Raw genomic sequence first — 18,644 nt, 5'->3', positions numbered from 1 at the left:
CATCCCTGGGGCCTGGTCCACCTGCAGCAGGACCTGTGGGGCGGGGACGCAGAGCCGAACTGTGAAGTGCCAGGTCCTGCTGTCCTTCTCCCAGACGGTCGCTGACCTGCAGGACGATGAGTGTGAAGGGCCCAAACCCCCAGAGTCTCAGCCCTGCTACCGCCGCCCCTGCGGGGGGGAGAGAGGGGAGGAGGAGGAGGAGGAGGAGGAGGTGGAGGAGGAGGCGGAGGAGGCCCGCCCTTTCGAGAAAGAGGAGCTTCACGACTGGGAGTACGAAGGTTTCACGGAGTGTTCGGAGACCTGCGGGGGAGGTAAAGAGCCGAGTCTCAGGAGCGGCTCCTGGGAGCTCAGTGTGTTTACGCTCCGAGGGGAAAAGCTCACGCTCGCTCGGTGATGTAAGGCAGAGCTGCGACCGCAGTCTGCGGCCCCCCTCCCTGTTCCCCGCTCACGCACGGCCGCAGACGCCGCCCGCGCCGGCCCTTTTCCTCGTTAAGGCCGGGTAACGCCCCGCTTCGGCGGGGGAAGTTTAGCGAAGGACACCCTGATTGAGTGTGCGCGTGATGCACGACAGCTCTGCTCCTGTCACTGAAAAATGTTCTTTTGAAGGGATCTGCCTCTTGTCACTGAGGCTTGTGAAGTTTCCACCCTGCGTCGCGTGAGATTTCCGCCGCTGCTCCGCCATGGCCGCCCGCTCGCGTTACGCACAGCTGCACCACAGGGCCGGCTTCATAAAACGTGCTTAATTAGCACACTTAATTTAATGAAAGTGAAAATTGCATCATACAAATGACACGACCTCGGGCTTCTTATTCTGAACGCTGCGTTTGACCATTGAAACATTTAACAGTTACGTAATGCGCATGTGCTGAATTAATTTGTGAATCGGAAATGAAGCCCATGTTTAGCGCACAATAGATTTCACACCTTTTGCGGTTCATTTAGTCTGCACTCGCGTGCGACCTGGGAAGAGGCCCCAGTACTCGTTGCCTTAGCTCTGTACGCGTGTCCCCCGGCCTGTGAGTCACGTGTCCATTTTCCAAAATGGCCCGCCAGCTCACGTTAGCGACGCGTTTTATCTGCCCCCCTGCGCGGCGCGATGTATGCGAGGCGACCTGCGACTCCGGGGCGTTTTGGAAACCCGGCGGCGGCGGAGACGGCGTAATGAAACAGTCGTCTCTTTCATGACTGGGGCCCCGTATCGCATGTCGCCCACAACAAGAGGCCGCGATCCTGCGGAACGTCAAGCTGGCAGGGCCCGTTTGAAGCTGGCGGGGTGTAGCACCGCTCCCGGCATTGCCTTTGACACGCGCGGCTGAATTAGGGATTTATTATTTATTCGTAACTACGGGTGCGTGTGTTCCGTGGGTACCTTGCCGTGACAGGCCTCTCGCACGCGCGGTACGTTTTTCTGATCTGACTTTGGCTAAACTTCAGCCAATATAATCGACGATCCCTTAGCTGCGTGAAGGTCTTTCTAGGTGAAAATGACAAGACTGGGGCACCTGAAGCTAATATAGTACATCTGTTAGCATTTGGAAGCATTGCTTAATTGTTAAAGGGTTGGCTATGCTGTATTTCCTATCTCTAAATGGTTGATCTTTGCAGGGAACTCTAGGGAAAACGCAGAGCCAAGCGATAAAGGCGTTTTCATAAAGAAACTGTGTTTTTTAATGCGCCCTAGCAGTGAGGACAGTGGATTTCTGCACTTCACGATGGTTTTTGTTGCCGCGTCGTACTGTTCCCTGCTCAGCGTTACTCAGAACACTTTGAACTGCGCAGCCACATCAGATTGTTGAAAGTCGTACGGCCAGTTCTGATTGGTCCAATGACTCCGGGCTACAAAGCCAGTTCTGATCAGTCCGATCACTCTTGCGTTGCGCAGACAGCTCTGATCAGCGTGAGCCACTGCCAGCATCCTAAAGTGAAAAGGACAAGCAGAGAATAAACAATAGGGATTTCGAAGGAGGGGAGCAGAAGAAACGAGAGGCCGTGCCAACAGCTTGGATTTAAAGAATATGCAGAGCTGGCGTCCCGGGAAGGCTATGCGCAAACAGCCGTAAAGAAAATCAAACTGCTAGAAGCTGGCATTTGCAGAGGCAAGAGCAACAGTTGAGAATGATTAAACAGGTCACTCTCGCCTGTTCAGCGCTGCGCTGATTTATCTAGCGTGGTAGACTGCAGACATCGCCAGAGGTCGTGCGGCGTAACAAAACGTATGCATTTTCTGTGAGTGTGTGAGAGATGGGGTGCGTTTGAGAGAGTGTGAATACATGTGCTACAGCCCTGAGCCCTGAGTATGTGATTAATATGTGTGATTAACTGCCCTGAATGATCCTGAATGTGTGTGTGTGTGTGTGTGTGTGTACGTATAATTTGTTCATGCTACAGCCCTGAATGTTCCTGAATGTGTGTGTGTGCATATGTGTGTGTTACATGCTACAACCGTGAATTATCCTGAATGTATGTGTGTGTGTGTGTGTGTGTATGTATGTGTGGTTTTGTGTATAATCCTGCATGTGTGTGTGTGTGTGTGTGTGTGTTTGTGAATAATCCTGTGCGTGTGTGTGTGCTGTGTCATAGGTGTGCAGGAGGCAGTGGTGATCTGTCTGAATAAGCAGACCCAGGAGGCCTCGGGGGAGAGCCTGTGTGTGAGCTCCCGCCGGCCCCCTCAGCTGCTGCGGGCCTGCAGCACCGAGCCCTGCCCGCCCAGGTGAGCCGCGCTGGGCCTGTGTCACACAGCCGCTCCCTGCAGGACATCCTGCCTCTGAGTCCCTGTGTCTGCTGCCACTTCGCTTGTTATCATGCTCATGCTTTCTGTAGCTGTCTCTCTTTCCTCTTGCTCTCACTCTCTCTGTTTCTATCTCTCTGTTTCTATCTCTTTTGATCTCTCTTTCTCTCTCACTCTCATTAGCTGCGGTTACATGCACACTTTTTTTCATTCTGATTGAAATCATTCCGATTGGAGATTTCAGGTCAACTGTTTACATGGGATGTGATCTAATACGGTCTGGTGTTTACATGCACCGACGCATTTAATCGGAACAGCTGTGTGACATGCGCAAAAGTGATGAATACATCCCGTGTTTGATCAGTGGAGGGAAACGTACGTTACCACGCATTTACGTCAAGACGGTGGGCATGCGCAGAAAGAACGCAGCCAGAAAATAATCAGTTTCATTGTTTACATGGTACAATTTTTCTTTTGATCGGTTTATGAAAAAGTTTGAACTACCCCCCCTGCAACCAATTGAAATTTCAGTCGGTTTGGGCCTGTTTATTCTGATTAAGGTGTTTATATGGAGCATTTTCATTCTGCTTGGGCTTTTAAACCGATTTTAATCGGAATATTAGGCTCAATGTAAACCCAGCTACTGTTCCTATCTCTCTTTCAATCGCTCACTCTCTTTCTGCTCAGCTCTTTTTTCTGGGGCCGGAGAGTGAGACAAATGAGACAGAAAGAGAGAGTTTCTCTATGGCCAAAGAGAGAGACAGAGGAAAGAGAATTGAGTGAGAGAGAGTGTGAAAGAGAGTGAGTGAGAGAGAGATAGAGAGAGAGAGAGAGAGAGAGAGAGAGAGAGAAAGATATATATATATATATATATATAGAGAGAGAGAGAGAGAGAGAGAGAGAGAGAGATAGATTCTCTGTGGTCAGAGAGAGAGAGAGAGGGGGCATTGGGCCGGAGTCATCACAGTGCCTGCACAGTGGGGCAGTGGGCTGTGGAGCGGTGCGGCTCCCTCAGAGCTCAGGAAATGAAGCCCGACCCGCCGTCTCTTTCCACAAGAGCTGACGGCTGCAGACGAGCCCCAGGTTGGGTTTCAGCTGCGGGGCTGGAGCGGCCGCTGGGTCAGAGACAGTGGCTGTAATATCAGTACTGTTGATCTTCTCTCGTGCGACGGGCGCCCCTTCAGTTAAATACACAAAACCGAGTCCAACTGCCACTGTGAACAGAGCTGTACGCAGCATCTGAACGGGGGGGAAAACCCAAGATTCCACTCAGTTCCTTCATCTATGCATTTTCTTTTACTCTCCCTTTTGTATTTTGAACAGAATGTTAACCAATTCACCCATGTAAATGCACTTTGAGGAAAGAAAGGGCTAATCTATTTATAGACTCCTGCTAAAAAACTTTATTATTAAATGCATAATTCTTAGAGAGGGATATGAGCCATTGAACAGCATTTTCGGGTGTTGAAATGGCCAAGCCGTTGCAGAATGTAAAGTAGACTTTGCGGTAGCCCGCACTTAGAGAATTACACCATTCATCAAAGGCCCAGTGGTGTTCCCCAGCTCACCTTCAGTCAGAAAACCCAGAGGTACCCTGTATCCCTAGTCCTGTTTTGTTAAGTGTTAAGTTATGTTTTCAAGTACAACAAACTATGTGTTGGAGTTGTTTCACTTGGCCAAGGACACGGTCCTCCGCACAGTCCTCCTCACAACACTTAATTCCTTTCTCTTTTAAAGTTAGCCCGCGGTGCTCAGCTACCGCAGTGTTCCAGCTTGAATAAGTGTTTCTCTGTGTGACTGGGGCAGCCCATTGGAGAGACAGATTGCCTGCTTCCTGGTTCAGGCTGGGGACCGTGGGGCGTCTCCGGGCCTCCAGCAGAGCAGCCCTACGGTCCTGTCAGAGCCGGGGCATCCTGCACTGGGCCTGCCCTCACTGCTGTTCCCTCTGTCTCCACCCCCATGGGGGGTCTGCTCCAGGTGGGAGACGGGGGCCTGGAGCTCCTGCTCGGCCACGTGCGGCGTGGGCCTGATGAGCCGGGCCGTGTCCTGCACCCACCTCCAGTCCCGGGAGAACAACCGCACGGTCGTCGTGAGCGATGGCAAGTGCCGCCAGCCCAAACCCAACCCGGTCCAGGCCTGCAACCGATTTGACTGCCCACCCATGTGGGAGCTGAAGGACTGGGGGCAGGTAAGACTGGACAGGATCTCAAGGCAATAGCTAGATACTAAACTGATGCTTTTTAAAAAGATATCAAGAAGATAGATATCTTTAGTTAAGACTGAGGTTTGATGTTGAGAGTACAGTTAGATATCCTTTGTTAAGACTGAAGATGGATGTCAAGAGTACAGTTAGATATCCTTTGTCAAGATTGAGGTTGGATGTCGAGAGTACAGTTAGATATTGTTTGTTAAGACTGAGGTTGGATGTCGAGAGTACAGTTAGATATCCTTTGTTAAGACTGAGGTAGGATTTTGACTAAAGGGTAGTTAGAGACTGAAGTAGTTCTTGTGTTAATACTGGGGTAAGCTATCAAGAAGATAGATGTTGAAATAATGACTTAATTTACTCTACTTTGTGTACCTGGTGCAGATTTATCAGGGAAAGCACACAGTTAAAAGCCTTATCCACAATAAGAACACGAACTGGAGATATCCACGCTATAATAAAGCATAGCCACATGAATTTAATTCCTAAGCTTCTGGTCACTAAGAAGTATAGGCAGTTTCAGGAATAATTTGCAGCTTTCAAATTTACAATGCATTTCAATCTTGGTCACCAAGCTTGAGAATGTGTTTTATTGATGTTTTTCCACAAAGGCAATATTCACATTTATAAATGAACTGATAACCTGAGCAAAATGGAGAATGGTGCAGTCTAAAGGAAAGCCTTCTCAGACTGTCTTGATTCTATTCTACTAAATTTTTATTTTAAAAGTCTCAGAAATTGCAAATTTAAAGAAATTTAAATTTAAATAAGAACCTACGGTGACACAGGTGGCACAAACACTTTAAATATCCTGGAAAGTTCCTTATACAGATTTATCCTTGATTTTAACTCACCATGGGGGGGGTAGTATTTCAAAAAAATCAGAAATGTGTTCCATGTGGTCCATTTGGTCTGTTTTATATCCCCCATAATTTTCCTTCAAGGAGAAATAGGTCCGGGTTCTTATGGATTAAAGGGAAACTACTGCACAACAGAACTTGTAGATGAGGCTTTGATTTTGCATATTAATATGGGTCCATATGTTTGAATTTTGGTTGAGTTGCTCAGCTACACAGCATTGTCAGTCATTGTCTCAAGTCTGGAAAAAAGAGAATTGTGAAGTTCTGTTTCTTGGAGGCAAAGTTAGCTTCTTAGTTTGGCAACATATCACAGGTTAAAAAAGGCTAATTTAGAAATCATTTTTATGAGTAATCCCAGAGAGAGGTTTAGTTCTTACGTTACACCAAGATTTTTAACTTCTGCTTTTGGAGTTCCCGAAAGACAAATGTTTGCCATTTTGTCATGGAATTATTTGAGGCCAAAAAGTGTAGTTTATGTTTTTGTTTTCGTCATTGAGCCTCAGGAAGTTAGTGACCATTCCATTTCTTATGTCATAAAGGCAAAGTTTCTCAAGATACAAGCCCTCCTCTGGTTTTTCCAGCAGACATAAATGTCTGGTTGGAATATTCGAGGACTATGAGGAGAAGAACAGGTGACCCAGTTGTGGAACCATGTGGTACTTCATGGTATACTTTTATCTTTTACCAAATATGGGCAACTCATCGACAAGTGAAGTACAATTGTCCTTCCTGGCTTAAATACCATTCTGTAGGTCTGTGGTTGTGGTGGTCGAGTTTTGGTCCAGACAAAGATAAGACAAGAGACAGAAAATTGTGCGGAAGTTTGTCTGTCAGGGAGAAGAATTGTTGCTTTGAGGGCCATAACTGTGACATCATCTGTGATGATGTCAGGTGGCAGGAATTCTTGTGTTGTTTGTCCTTCCAGTGTTCCCGTAGCTGCGGAGGCGGCATGCAAAGAAGAGAGGTCCTCTGCAAGCAGCGTCTCGCGGACGGCAGCGTTCTGGAGCTGCCCGACACCTTCTGTCCCTCGCCGACCCCGCCTACCCTCCAGGCCTGTGACAAGAGAGAGTGTCCCCCAAGATGGGTCCCTACAGAGTGGTCCCAGGTACAGTCCAAAAACACCTTGTTCATATCCACAGATAGGACCAGCACCAGCAAAGCACCGACACATCTAATTGGCAGAACTACTATATTAAAGGGAACCTCCACTGGGCTAAAAAAAAACATGTTTTACGCTGTTCAGTTTTTAAAAGGTTGAAGTCTTTTTTTATAAGTGCAGCAGAGAAATGCACTATGGGATTGCTGGCTCTCTGGTCAAAAGTCAATTGTTTTGTATGCTGTTGACTGTTCTTGGCATCCAGCCATTTTCATTTCATGTTTTTTCCATTGGAGGTTTCCTTTAACCAAAAACCCAGCCAACATCATGCATTTTCTCATCTGGGTCATGTCTCTTGAACAGGGTTAACCTGACAATAATAAAACTTACTCAGCTGATGAAAACTAAAGACCCAGTAATCTTCCCCATGTCTCCCATTAGTTAACTTGACCCCTATCAATATGAGTTGTTTGATCTGAACTCTCAGAGATGCTGTAAGAGACAAACAGGGCCTGCAGCTTTGAGTCTGGCATTCATCACAGCACTACTGACTGGCGTCTGTGTTATGAGCTCTGTATAACTGGTGTTCAGTGTGGCAGTACTGAATGGCGTCTGTATTAATGGCTCTATGTGACTGGTGTTCAGTGTGGCAGCACTGACTGGCGTTTGTATTGTCAGTGCTCAGCCACCTGTGGGGAGGGGACCCAGAGACTGGCGCTGGTGTGCAGGAAGCAGGAAGAGAACGGGGAGTACCGCACCCTGGCCCCAGCGGCCTGCGCCGCTTTCCCCGAGCCCACGACTGTCCGAGCGTGCTCCCTGGGAACCTGCGCGAGTAAGAGCACTTTGGTTGGTCTGGACTGCAGTCCACTCCATCACAACACTGCAAAATAAAAATGTTCTAATCTGTCTTTTGTGAACCTGCCTCAGCAACATGATCAACTTGGAATATTCAAAATGATCTTATTCTTTATTTTATTTTTCATATTACACTTTTTCTGAATTACTAATTTAGAGACCAGGAACATAGGCACATTGGCATGTTATTGATTGATTCTAGGGATAAAGGTGAGCATGGGGGGGTTTGTTGGAAGCACATCCCTCTCCCCTCATATCCAGCAGCAGTCACTGACTTGAATGGAGGAATGTGCTGTGTGGTGCTCTTCCGCTGTGTCTGACGCACGGTATGATTGTAATTAAATCCTTTTTTCCCCCCCTTTCTCATTCCAGAGAATTTCAAGCCTGGAGGCACTAAACTGGGTCCAAGCATCCTGGCTCAGAGGAAGGTCTACATCCAGTGGCGGAAGGAGAAGAAGCTGCAGCTCATTATGGGGGGGTACGCCTACCTCCTCCCCAGGACCTCCGTGTTCATCCGCTGCCCCGTCAGGCGCTTCCGCAAGGGCCAGATCCGGTGGCTCAAGGACGGGAAGGCCCTCCTCAGCCAGCCCCACCTTTTTGTTACCGCACTAGGCTACATAAAAATCCAGCACCTCAGGGCCTCCCACGCAGGGGTGTACACCTGCGCAGCGGGCCAGGCCCAGGAGAACCTGGTCCTCAAGGTCATCGGCAGCAAGCAGAAGTTGGCAGTCCCGGAGGGGAGCCTGTGGCTGACAGAGGGAGAGGGGAAAGCCCCTCCGGGGGACCTGGACCTGCGGCTCTCCTTCGGCAAGTACGATGGCATCGTCCAGCGCCTGCTGGAACTGAAGGGGGCCGCCAGGGAGGGCCCAGACTCCAGAGAGCTGCTGGACTCGGCTGAGAAGAATGCCTCCACCTTGGAGGAGGACAGCGCCGGGGATGCCTGGGTCCCCCAGACACTGGTCATGGAGATGTGGAGGCTGGACGAGATCATCAGGAACCTGTCGCTCCATCCCCATGCCCAGCAGGCCCTGCACAGTGACCAGCTCCTGACCCAGCTGCTGGTGGAGCTCTCCAAGAACCACGGCGAGAGCAATGAGTCTACCCTGCTCCACCCCAGCAGGTCTTCCTCTGAGTCCTCCACCCAGAGCTCCAAATCCAAAACCAGCCCAGACATCACCCAGTCTAGGGGCTCCACGGGGCCCCACAGGGAACATCCTAGAGCCCCGGCCATCTTGCAGAAAACCCTGAGCCAGGAAAAGGAACAGTCCCCCTTGGAGGTTGTGGCCTACGTGGGCAAGCCAGTCTTCCTGCCTAGACAGACCATCAGTGTGGAGCTTCGGTGTGAGGCGGTTGGCACCCCCGAGCCTGCCATCACCTGGACGAAGGATGGGATAGAGCTTCTGTATAGCAGCAGGTAAGAGCAGTACCCCATCCCCATCCCCTCCACAGCTGTCCCCAAGACCATCCTTGTTAGCCAGTGGGTTGCAGTGTGGACAGAAAATAGTGTTGAGGGCCATCTGTGGTACTTTAAAGCTCTGCATGGCCTGTGCAGCCAGCCCTCCCCCCACTTTTGCCTGATTTCATGGGTTTTGTCTCTGTGTCGTGGCAGAGTAGGCAGGCTGCCAGGGGGCTCCCTGAGAATCCTGGCTCCGCGCGAGACTGACGCGGGCCTGTACGCGTGCACCGCCAGGAACCACGCCGGCTCCGCCTCCCTGTCTTCTTCGCTGAGGATCGCAGGTTTGAGTCCCCCCCATTTAATCCACCCCACTCTGATCCCAATCAGAAACATCTGCCTCTTCACTTTGTCTAAACACCTTTAAACACACTGTTTCCCAATGCCAGGCTCCTTGATATCCAGAGAGACAAAGAGCAGGCCGAGATCCAAGAAAAACTTTTGCAGGAATGACTATTGAAATGTTGTAACCGCTGACAAATACCTCTTTGTCAGAAGATTTCCAGCGCATTGGTCTCAGACTCTTATCCGACTGTTTCATCTTGACATACAGACATGCGAACACATAAATTGTCCAGTACTCTCTTGATTATCATCATGTCTGTCAGTTATTTACTTTGCAGTGTACTCTGGCACACTTCATGAGGAACCGCATGACATTCAGGATATAAATTGTACTAGCAAAACATAATTTATCTTTGTCTCCTCGGCCACTGAAATCTGATCTTTGACACAGATAAATGGTTTCAGCACATTTCCACAGCACAGAAGTGTCCTCGGCACATAGATCTGTCTACACGTGGTCTCTGTGGAGCGTGACCGTTCATGGGTCATTTTCCTTCTTTCTCAGAGCCACCACAGCCTGCTCCGGATGACCCCCTCTGGACTGCCCTGACCCGTGCAGCAGAACCTGGTGTCCACACTCTCCTGATGACCAGCAATCATACCAGAACCACTCTGCAGACCGGCACCACTGCCCTCATTGGTCCGTCCCCCTACCCTCTCCTTGTGACCTTTGACCTCTTCATTGACAGCGCCGGTCTTTTTGTTATTTGCTGGTTTGAGTGAGGGGGCTCCATTGATGTACAGCCGGGCCCTCTGCTAAAAAACTGTGAGGGAGGTAATGAGGAGTCAGGAACAGGAAATTATATTAGAAGGATTCTCTGGCTTTGTGAGCTGCCAAGAAGTCACACCTGCCTTTTGTTAAGGTATCCAGCAGTGATTCACTGAAAGTGACAGGCTTACACCTGTCTGATGGTCTTTTCCACAGTCTATGGGCAGTATACAGTGTTCTCTGGTGCACATCTTGCTCTCATCCACTAAGTATGTTGAGGCTGAAGCTGAGCTGTTGTCTTCTGAAGGATCTACATTTAGATGTTCTGTGCTCCTCATGCAGGCTGCCCCGTTACGAGTCACCCCAGACCCACGGTGTCCTGGTTCCTGAACAGGCAAACCCTGTCCCAGATTGCAGGAGTGGCTCATCAGCTGTTGGCGGAGAACCAGGTCCTGCGCCTACCAAACATCACCCGAACCCTGAGGGGCGAAGTCAGCTGCAGCGCGGAGAACAATGCTGGGACACTGGAGCTGAGGATGGCCCTGGATGTACAAGGTGAGTCACATTTACAATACTTTGACAGATACCTTTGTCTAACGCAACTTTCAGGGCCATTATCCTCCTGAGACCCAGCAGAAGAACGTATAAGCATTTTCTTTCTTTTTTTCATAATACAACTGTCTTGGATGACAGAAACATGTTGCAATGAAAATATCTGCAAAAGTATTTATTTTATTTTTATTGAATGTCCCTTGTAGTGTAGGTTTCAGCATAGTAGAATATGTTTCATGAGATTAAGACCAGAGACTCATGCCCCCTATAGGGGACAAAGGTGAATTGCTGGCTGCAAGGAGGCTATGGAAAATAAGCGCAAATAACAAGGGTAACTACAGGCATCATTACAGAGTAGACAGCAACAATATGGATGTTTGGAGCAAAGCTGATCTGACTAGTGTATGAAATGAGATTTTAAATTCACAAATTTTTATATTTCAATACTCTTATAATCGATACTCTTATTGAGTATTAAGTATTACACATCCTACTCTTAGTATTGACCAATATTACAATGAAACAGAAGTAAATAAAATAGGTTAACAATTAATTAATTCATCTTCAGTTTGTCTAGGCTGAAAGGTCTTAACTTTCATGCCATATTACATTGCAGCCAAAAAAGACTAGAATCACTTTCCTGTCTCCCTGTGGTATTTACTCTATTTTTCTAGAACTTTCTTTTGTTTTTTGTGGAGTGGAAGTGTTGAAGCACTTATATTATTTGTGCAGGGTGAGGCAATATTGTAACCCTGTGTCCAAAATTCCATCACCCAGGCTAAGAATCCATGCATAGTCTGCTAGAAATGCAATTTACACAGATTTTAAACATTTAGAAAATAACACATTGCATGTTGCATTCCTCACCATCAAAATAAAATACATCGACAAAGACAAAAGTCAGATAACCCAAGCTGCTCTTTTTATCCTGTGATGTAAAACCTTTGTTTAACCTGCTGTGGGATTATTTAATATCACATTCGATTATACTACAGTGAGTGGTAATTGTTCTACCCCTCTTCAATCCTCAATCTCTTGACCAAACACTATTGCGATGCTTAATGTTAGTGCCTGTATCTGAAGACCTGCATGCCACTGGCCTTGTACCACAGGCATCCCAAATGTAGCATTCCTAAGAAAGTCAGGAACGAAATCAAGCATGCATAAAGACTCAAAATATCATCTTTCCCAGATGCAATGTGCTGTGTAAGCGCTGTAATAGGGTGAGGTACATGTTTTCCTCCTTGTGTCTCTGCCTTGGACCGGTTGCAGTCCAGCAATAACACTTTAGATTTAGCACAGAACGCACTGAAAGAAAGCATGGCCGTTCCAGTCACGGAGAGGCTATGCTGTGATGCTGTTTGACTGCTCTGGCAACAATACATTGCAAATGTGATTATTCAGGAGTCGTGACCCTACGGCGAATGAACAAAGTATGGCTCTAGTCTGTTCCCCGTGTGCCAGCATCAGTGGTGATTAGGAATGCCAGGTCACCTTTCAGAGAGCATTGAGGGTGTGTGCATGCCCAGATAATCTTAAGTGAGTAGATAAGTGGCAAAAGGTGTTGAAAAAAGTCCAACTTAACTGTTGCTAGGGATGCTGTGCCCTGGTTCCTACTATGTTCAAAGAATATAACTGTGAGCTAATAACCATCATCAACATTTCTGGCATCATCACTGTATACATTATTAAGGTATTAGTTGAAGTGTCCTAGAAACATTACCAGTAAATTAGCCTGACATACTGCAATAGCATGATGATATCATCCTATGTGTGGTCACAGGGGTCAAGGCCCCAGGGCTGAAGTGTCTGCTGGACGGTGTTGAGGGGAACCACTCGCTGTGCCGAGACAAGAAAAACGCCACGCAGAGTACAGCGGCCTGCCAAGGACAACACTGCCCCCCTAGGTACTGTTGTGTTACTGCATGTGTCAGAACGGTGAACATCGGCAAAGGCCCATCTGCATTTCTCCTTTTAATCATGAATTTGACTGAGCATAAAATAAACATGTATTGTGCTGCCTCTCATTGAAAAACATCTTGAAAGTGAAGTGTGTGATCCAACAGTATGAAATTAGCAAAATGCACATAGTTTGAGAAGAACGTCAGGATTGTTTTTTACATATTTATACCATTTCGCTGTTTTCTTTGGGCCTTTATATTTGTTCAGCATTGTGCTGCAGCTCCACAAAGTGGCAGATTGTGAAGCTGCGACTCAGGAGCAGAAGCAGCAGAGAAAATGAAAGTATTGATTTCATAAATAACAAATTATTGTAAAAAACTTTTTGTCTTCACTAGTTATGACTAAACTCAACAGACAATACTAGCTAATGGAAATGGTAGCCTGAGGATCCAAACAGAGATGATCTCAGTAAATGAAAGCAGTTGTACTCTGATGAGCTGATCCCTATAATAGTATAATGGACTGTGGCCCTGTACCAGAAGCAGTGTGGTGAAGTTTTATGACTGTATAACTTTTACAGAGTTTCTCTCAGATAAAACAGATGAGGCTTCTGTATACTTTTGTAAGCCTGATGCCAGAATTAATTTGATTTCCAATGGGAGCCCTTCTTTGTAGATTGATGCATTTGCCATGCTGTAGTTTGACCTCAAGATATTTGCTTTTTAGAATAGAATACACCATGCTCTGTCAAACACAAATTCATAAGAATTTGTTCTCCATAGTAAAAAATAAAATATGTTCAGTATTCATATGGCATTCACACATGGTAGCTCCACCCATTATGGATGTGTGCGTGTGTATGTGTGTGTTTTTCTGTGCAAGAGATGGAGAGTGTGTGTGTGTTTGTGTGTGTGTGCAAAAGATGGAGAGAGTGTGTGTGTGGGTGTGTGTGTGTTTTTGCGTGCATAAGATGGAGTGTGTGTGTGTGTTTGTATGCAAAAGATGGAGTGTGTGTGTGTGTTTGTATGCAAAAGATGGAGTGTGTGTGTGTGTTTGTATGCAAAAGATGGAGAGTGTGTGTGTGTGTATTTGGTTCTGTCATAATCTCAGTCCTGAAGCTCCTCTCTCCTCGGGGCAGGTGGCAGGCGTCCCCCTGGTCTCCTTGCTCCATCAGCTGTGGGGGAGGTGTGCAGGTACGCAGGGTGTATTGCCAGAGGGGCACCCAAGAGGAGGACAGCTGTGTGGGGGCAGGGAGGAGACCCCCCCACACCCAGCTGTGTAGTGCCATGCCCTGTGTGGAGTGGGCAACGTCTGCTTGGGGCACGGTGAGCACTGAACACCTCTGGGGGGCTTCATTCAGCATTAAGAGCAAACTACTGTAATTAGATATGGAAGTTGCCATTTTTGCAAAAGAGAATGAGAATAACTTTGTGCAGATTTTATTCATTCAGTAGAGTCCGCTCTAGTAGCTTCATTCACTGTGACAAAGATGGACTGGTGTGGGGATGATAACTGTGACAGGTTGTCTTTGCGCTGCTGTGGTCACAGACTAACGCTGCACACCCTGGTCTCTTAGTGCCACGGACGCTGTGTGGGACACCGTCAGGCCACGCAGCACAGGCAGATGTTCTGCCAGGACAGGAACGGCACCAGAGTCGCCCACGCCGAGTGCAGCTCTCTACCCAGGCAAGACCAGCGTGACCTCTGCCACCACCGCTGTGACCCACATCGTCTACTAAGTGATGTTCTGCTTTTTTGTGTTGTGGCCAAATGCCTAGACACTATCGGCCAGCAGAACATAAAACCTCAACCACTTCCAACTCTTCATGTCATGAGATTAGGTTAGGTTTGTCCTGTTGTTTTTCAGAAAATATATAGACTAGATGTAGGAAGACCAGCTTATGAAACACTGCAAGTACATTATGGAGCACTTTATCAAACTGCCCAGCATGGGATGCTGTGTAGACATGTGTGAATGACTACACAAAGAAAGGTTATGGTTGAGAAACAATGGCAAACAAAAAGATGTAGTTCAGCCCCCATGTTTTTAGGCTCCTCAGCCGTGTGTGTGTGTGTGTGTGTGTGTGTCGGTGCAGTTTTGAGACCTGTCCTCTCTGCCCCCACAGGCCGGGGGCCTACAGGAACTGCTCCACGGAGGCCTGTGCGCTGCAGTGGCGGGTGGGACCCTGGACGCAGTGCACCTCCACCTGCGGCAGCCACGGCTTCCAGTCCCGCCGCGTGTCCTGCGCCCACCAGCGGACCGGCAAGACCACCCGGGACGTTAACTGCGCCTGGAGGCCCCGCCCCTCCAGCTGGCAGCGCTGCAACATCCTGCCCTGCGCCCGGGGTGAGTCTCGGCCACGCCCACACATTTCTGCTGCTCTTCACAGCTCTCCCGAATGCACTATGACACATCCCTAACACAAATAGCACACTGTAACACGGCACATCTTCATGCTGGTAATTCCCTGTCATCAGCGCACTTTGATACAGCTAATACATTAACACAGCACTCGCTCACACAGATAAAGCAGCACTGAGCACTGCATTGGGTTCAAAGGCCTCATCACAATATTGTGTGTGTGTGTGTGTGTGTATGTATGTATGCGTGTGTGTGTGTGTGTGTGTGTTCACAGGGGAGTGCAGAGACAGCACCAGGTACTGTGAGAAGGTCCGGCAGCTGGAGCTCTGCTCACTGGCCCAGTTCAAAGCTCGGTGCTGCGAGTCCTGTCGGGACAGCTGAGGTCACCCCCCCACCACGTCCCCAGGGGGCGCTGCGACTGATTTACTCACCAGCCTGACTGCAGAGCACCATCACTTGGGCTGGACAAATAAAAAAACAAGCAAGAGAAAGAGAACATTCATTTGACACCAATGAAGGCTTCGATTTGATTATGTTTTTAAAGTGTTGTTACGATTCCCATGGATCAGACAGCAACGAGAGACTTGTCTTGGAACTGCCCTGTGCGTCTGCAACCAGGAAAGAGCTTGGCGCCCCCGGTGGCTGTTGATGAAGCTGTTTTGTCTCTCAGCACCTGCTGGATCTCACAATGTAAATTCACCGGAGGAGAAGCAGATGCTGAACAGACCTTCTAGGTCTTGAATTTTACTTAATTAATGCTTTGTTCTTTTTTATTTTACAAAAAATCCCCCCTGGCCAGAATTCCCCCCCATCTAGTGTTTTGTGTATATGTGTCATGTGGAGGAGGACAGTGTTCCCTTTCACATTGAGAATTTTAGTTTCAGCTTGTGGTTGCGCAGAATAAACCCAGCACACAAGTGCAGTGGGGCTGGCCCCTGGAAACAGAGAGGAAGTGAGCTGGACATTCAGCCATTCAGATGGGATGACTGGAAGCTATTCTGTCAGTTACAAGACCACTTCAGCCTTCCTTCGTTTCCCTTGTCACAAGCACGGGGTCAAAGGTCAGTGATTTCTCCATTTCTGGTGGCTCACACCTAGAGTGTACATTTACAGGCATGAGATGAAACCATTTGCGCCCCCAAGAAAAGGTCTGGGCCGTGAGTCACATCACAAAACCGTAGGATCCGTGGCCTGTGGAATTTGCTGTGGATTGTAAATTTTGTTGAAATTGCTTGGTTCAAAATGGCCTTATTATAAATTTTATGATGCTGTGACTGTTTTGCACAGGTTCTGGAGCACTGTGGTTAGAGAGGATGCACTGACACAAGAGGGTTGTTTGGTCCTTGCAGAGTCATGAGAAACCCTCGTGTACCTCAAGGCAATCTGTTTGGCACTCATCTCAGCAGAGATGGACTGAGGTAAAAGCCAGCAGTGGGTGGAGTCCATAGAGTGGACACTTTTTTTTAAGATTCCCTATGCTCCAGAAGTCCTGCCCCACAATAATTCAAGCGTCATAATATAAATAATCCTATCCAGCAATCTGGGTTTTGGACACTAGTTGAGTTCCATTTTAGGTAGTATTACATATTATTACTACTGTATAATTATTAATGAACTCCAAGTGGTTTTTATACTAACGCTACCATGACCAAACATTGACAAATCTGATGCCGTTAATGTTGAAAAAGTTGAATGATTGTTCATTTCCAAGATACTACAGTAATACCATAAGTGGCTTTAGACACACATTGGTATTACAGTATAAAATTATCCAGTTCAGGTTTCAGCATATGACTGGGACAACACACTGGGAAAGGAATTAATATTCATCTTCTTTAAGTGCCATCAAACTTTATCAAACCCGTCTTTAAGTGCCCCTCCCACGCCACTTTTGCACCATGGCCAGCATGTCATTGTGAAAGAGACACTCTCCTTATCGAAACATTATGAAATTTGGTATCCTCTTTTTCACATTGAAAATGGCAGTTTTGTGTGACTTCAGCTTTTCTATTTCAGTCATATTTCAGTTCACCTAACTAGTCGTTTGGGAGTTTCAAGGTGACTTGATTGAAATTTATCCAGTGATTTTACCCATGGACAGTATATACCATGCTGTATTTAATGCAGTATGCAAAGAGCCTTTTTCTTGTGTTAATTGTTTTAGAAATATTTAGAATTAAGTATAAAACACAATTGTTTACATAGTGTAACTCATGTCATTAATACTTGCCACAGGCATTATGTTGGAGTATAAATAAAATTGGTAGTCAGGGAATATTCTCAAGTTAATACAAGTTCTGTAAATATTTGATTTTCTTTTTTTTACTAGAGCTTTTTTGTTTTGTTTTGTTTTGTTGTATCTTTATTGGTTCTATTTATTACAATGTCACATTTTGTGCAAGTGCAATTGTTTTTGTAAATGAAAGCGATTTCTTGAGTAGTTCTGCTGTAAATGAACATTTCCGGTTTTGTTCAGGCATGTATTTGTTGTTGTCAGTACAGTGCATGCAATGTAGGCTTATATTGCTGACTTGCTAAGTTCAGACATACTGTACCAAGCCTGGTCATCCTGCAGATAATAAAAAAAGTTTTACATTCCTTTCCAACGGTTTGTGTGTTCATACCTTCTTCTGGCACTGTAGTCTTTGATGTGCTTTGTGTGGGTTTAGGCTGGGCTATGCTGGGAAGCGTATTGTGACAAATACTTCGTAAAGTGGGCTATATACTATAAATACATTTGATTCTATTTTGATTTGTATCTATCAATCCAAAGTCCACTATCCTTATCTATGGATTTCAAGGACCATAAATGCACTGAAAGACTTGAAAGCTCAGTAAACATATTTACACAACTTCTATTAGTTGTACAGTATTTCTACTTTTATGCAATCGGGACATTAGATAAATCCAAATTGCAGACAAAGCATGAGTATGGGGAATAGTTAGTTTTACTCAAAAGAAAAGGCTTGTGAGAGCAGCACACCATGGAATTAAGGAACTGAGACAAATTGTCTTTCCCCATTTATTTTTTTACAACCTGAGAGGGAAAGCTGATGCAAGCATTCTTCAGAGCGTGAGTATATATTTTTTTTACACTTGACGTTTTGGAAACTGGTCAAAGCTGCTGCAGCAACACTTATAGTTCATTTTAGGTGGGAGTTATTATGAACTGACACATTTAAAGGTTGTGTGTTCGGTCATTATGTCCATCAGTATTTTATTATGTACTTCAGTTTTCTCTGTGCCGTATCTGTATTTTTCTGTTCTTTCTCTGCGGGCCCCCCTGTCTAAATCAAACTAGTTATTAAGCAGTTCAGTGCATTGTCACATGGTAGGAAAAAATAATTACGCTGTGAGATTGAAAGAAAAAAATATGGCATAAAATATATGTAACATATATAAATATGTTAGCTTTCATTTTTAGTGAACAAAAAGCTGTTTCCTGCTTTACTGTTTAAAGTACGTCATAGACCATCCTGATTACTCATATTATCACAATAGATACATCTGTATCCACCACACCTCCTTTATTGACATTAAAAATGACACCTCAAAGCTTTTTTGTTTAGTTTTAAA

The 18,644-nt window shown here is 46.5% G+C and overlaps 1 protein-coding gene across 1 annotated transcript; it reads left to right on the top strand.

Annotated features, from left to right (window-relative positions):
• Positions 1–317: 317 nt before the first annotated feature.
• Positions 318–17,674, top strand: LOC135259307 (ADAMTS-like protein 1). The gene is made up of 13 exons (XM_064343525.1): positions 318–2,710; positions 4,706–4,916; positions 6,720–6,899; positions 7,569–7,722; positions 8,118–9,159; positions 9,355–9,482; positions 10,049–10,183; positions 10,595–10,807; positions 12,588–12,711; positions 13,845–14,031; positions 14,283–14,392; positions 14,833–15,053; positions 15,343–17,674. Exons 2-13 carry the CDS (start codon positions 4,758–4,760, stop codon positions 15,447–15,449), a joined length of 2,760 nt encoding a protein of 919 aa, XP_064199595.1. The 5' UTR covers positions 318–2,710; positions 4,706–4,757; the 3' UTR covers positions 15,450–17,674.
• Positions 17,675–18,644: the final 970 nt, after the last annotated feature.

This window comes from Anguilla rostrata, chromosome 7 (assembly GCF_018555375.3).
Source record: "Anguilla rostrata isolate EN2019 chromosome 7, ASM1855537v3, whole genome shotgun sequence".
NCBI classification, from domain to species: Eukaryota; Metazoa; Chordata; class Actinopteri; order Anguilliformes; family Anguillidae; genus Anguilla; species Anguilla rostrata.
This window is presented reverse-complemented; position numbering and strand designations above follow the sequence as displayed.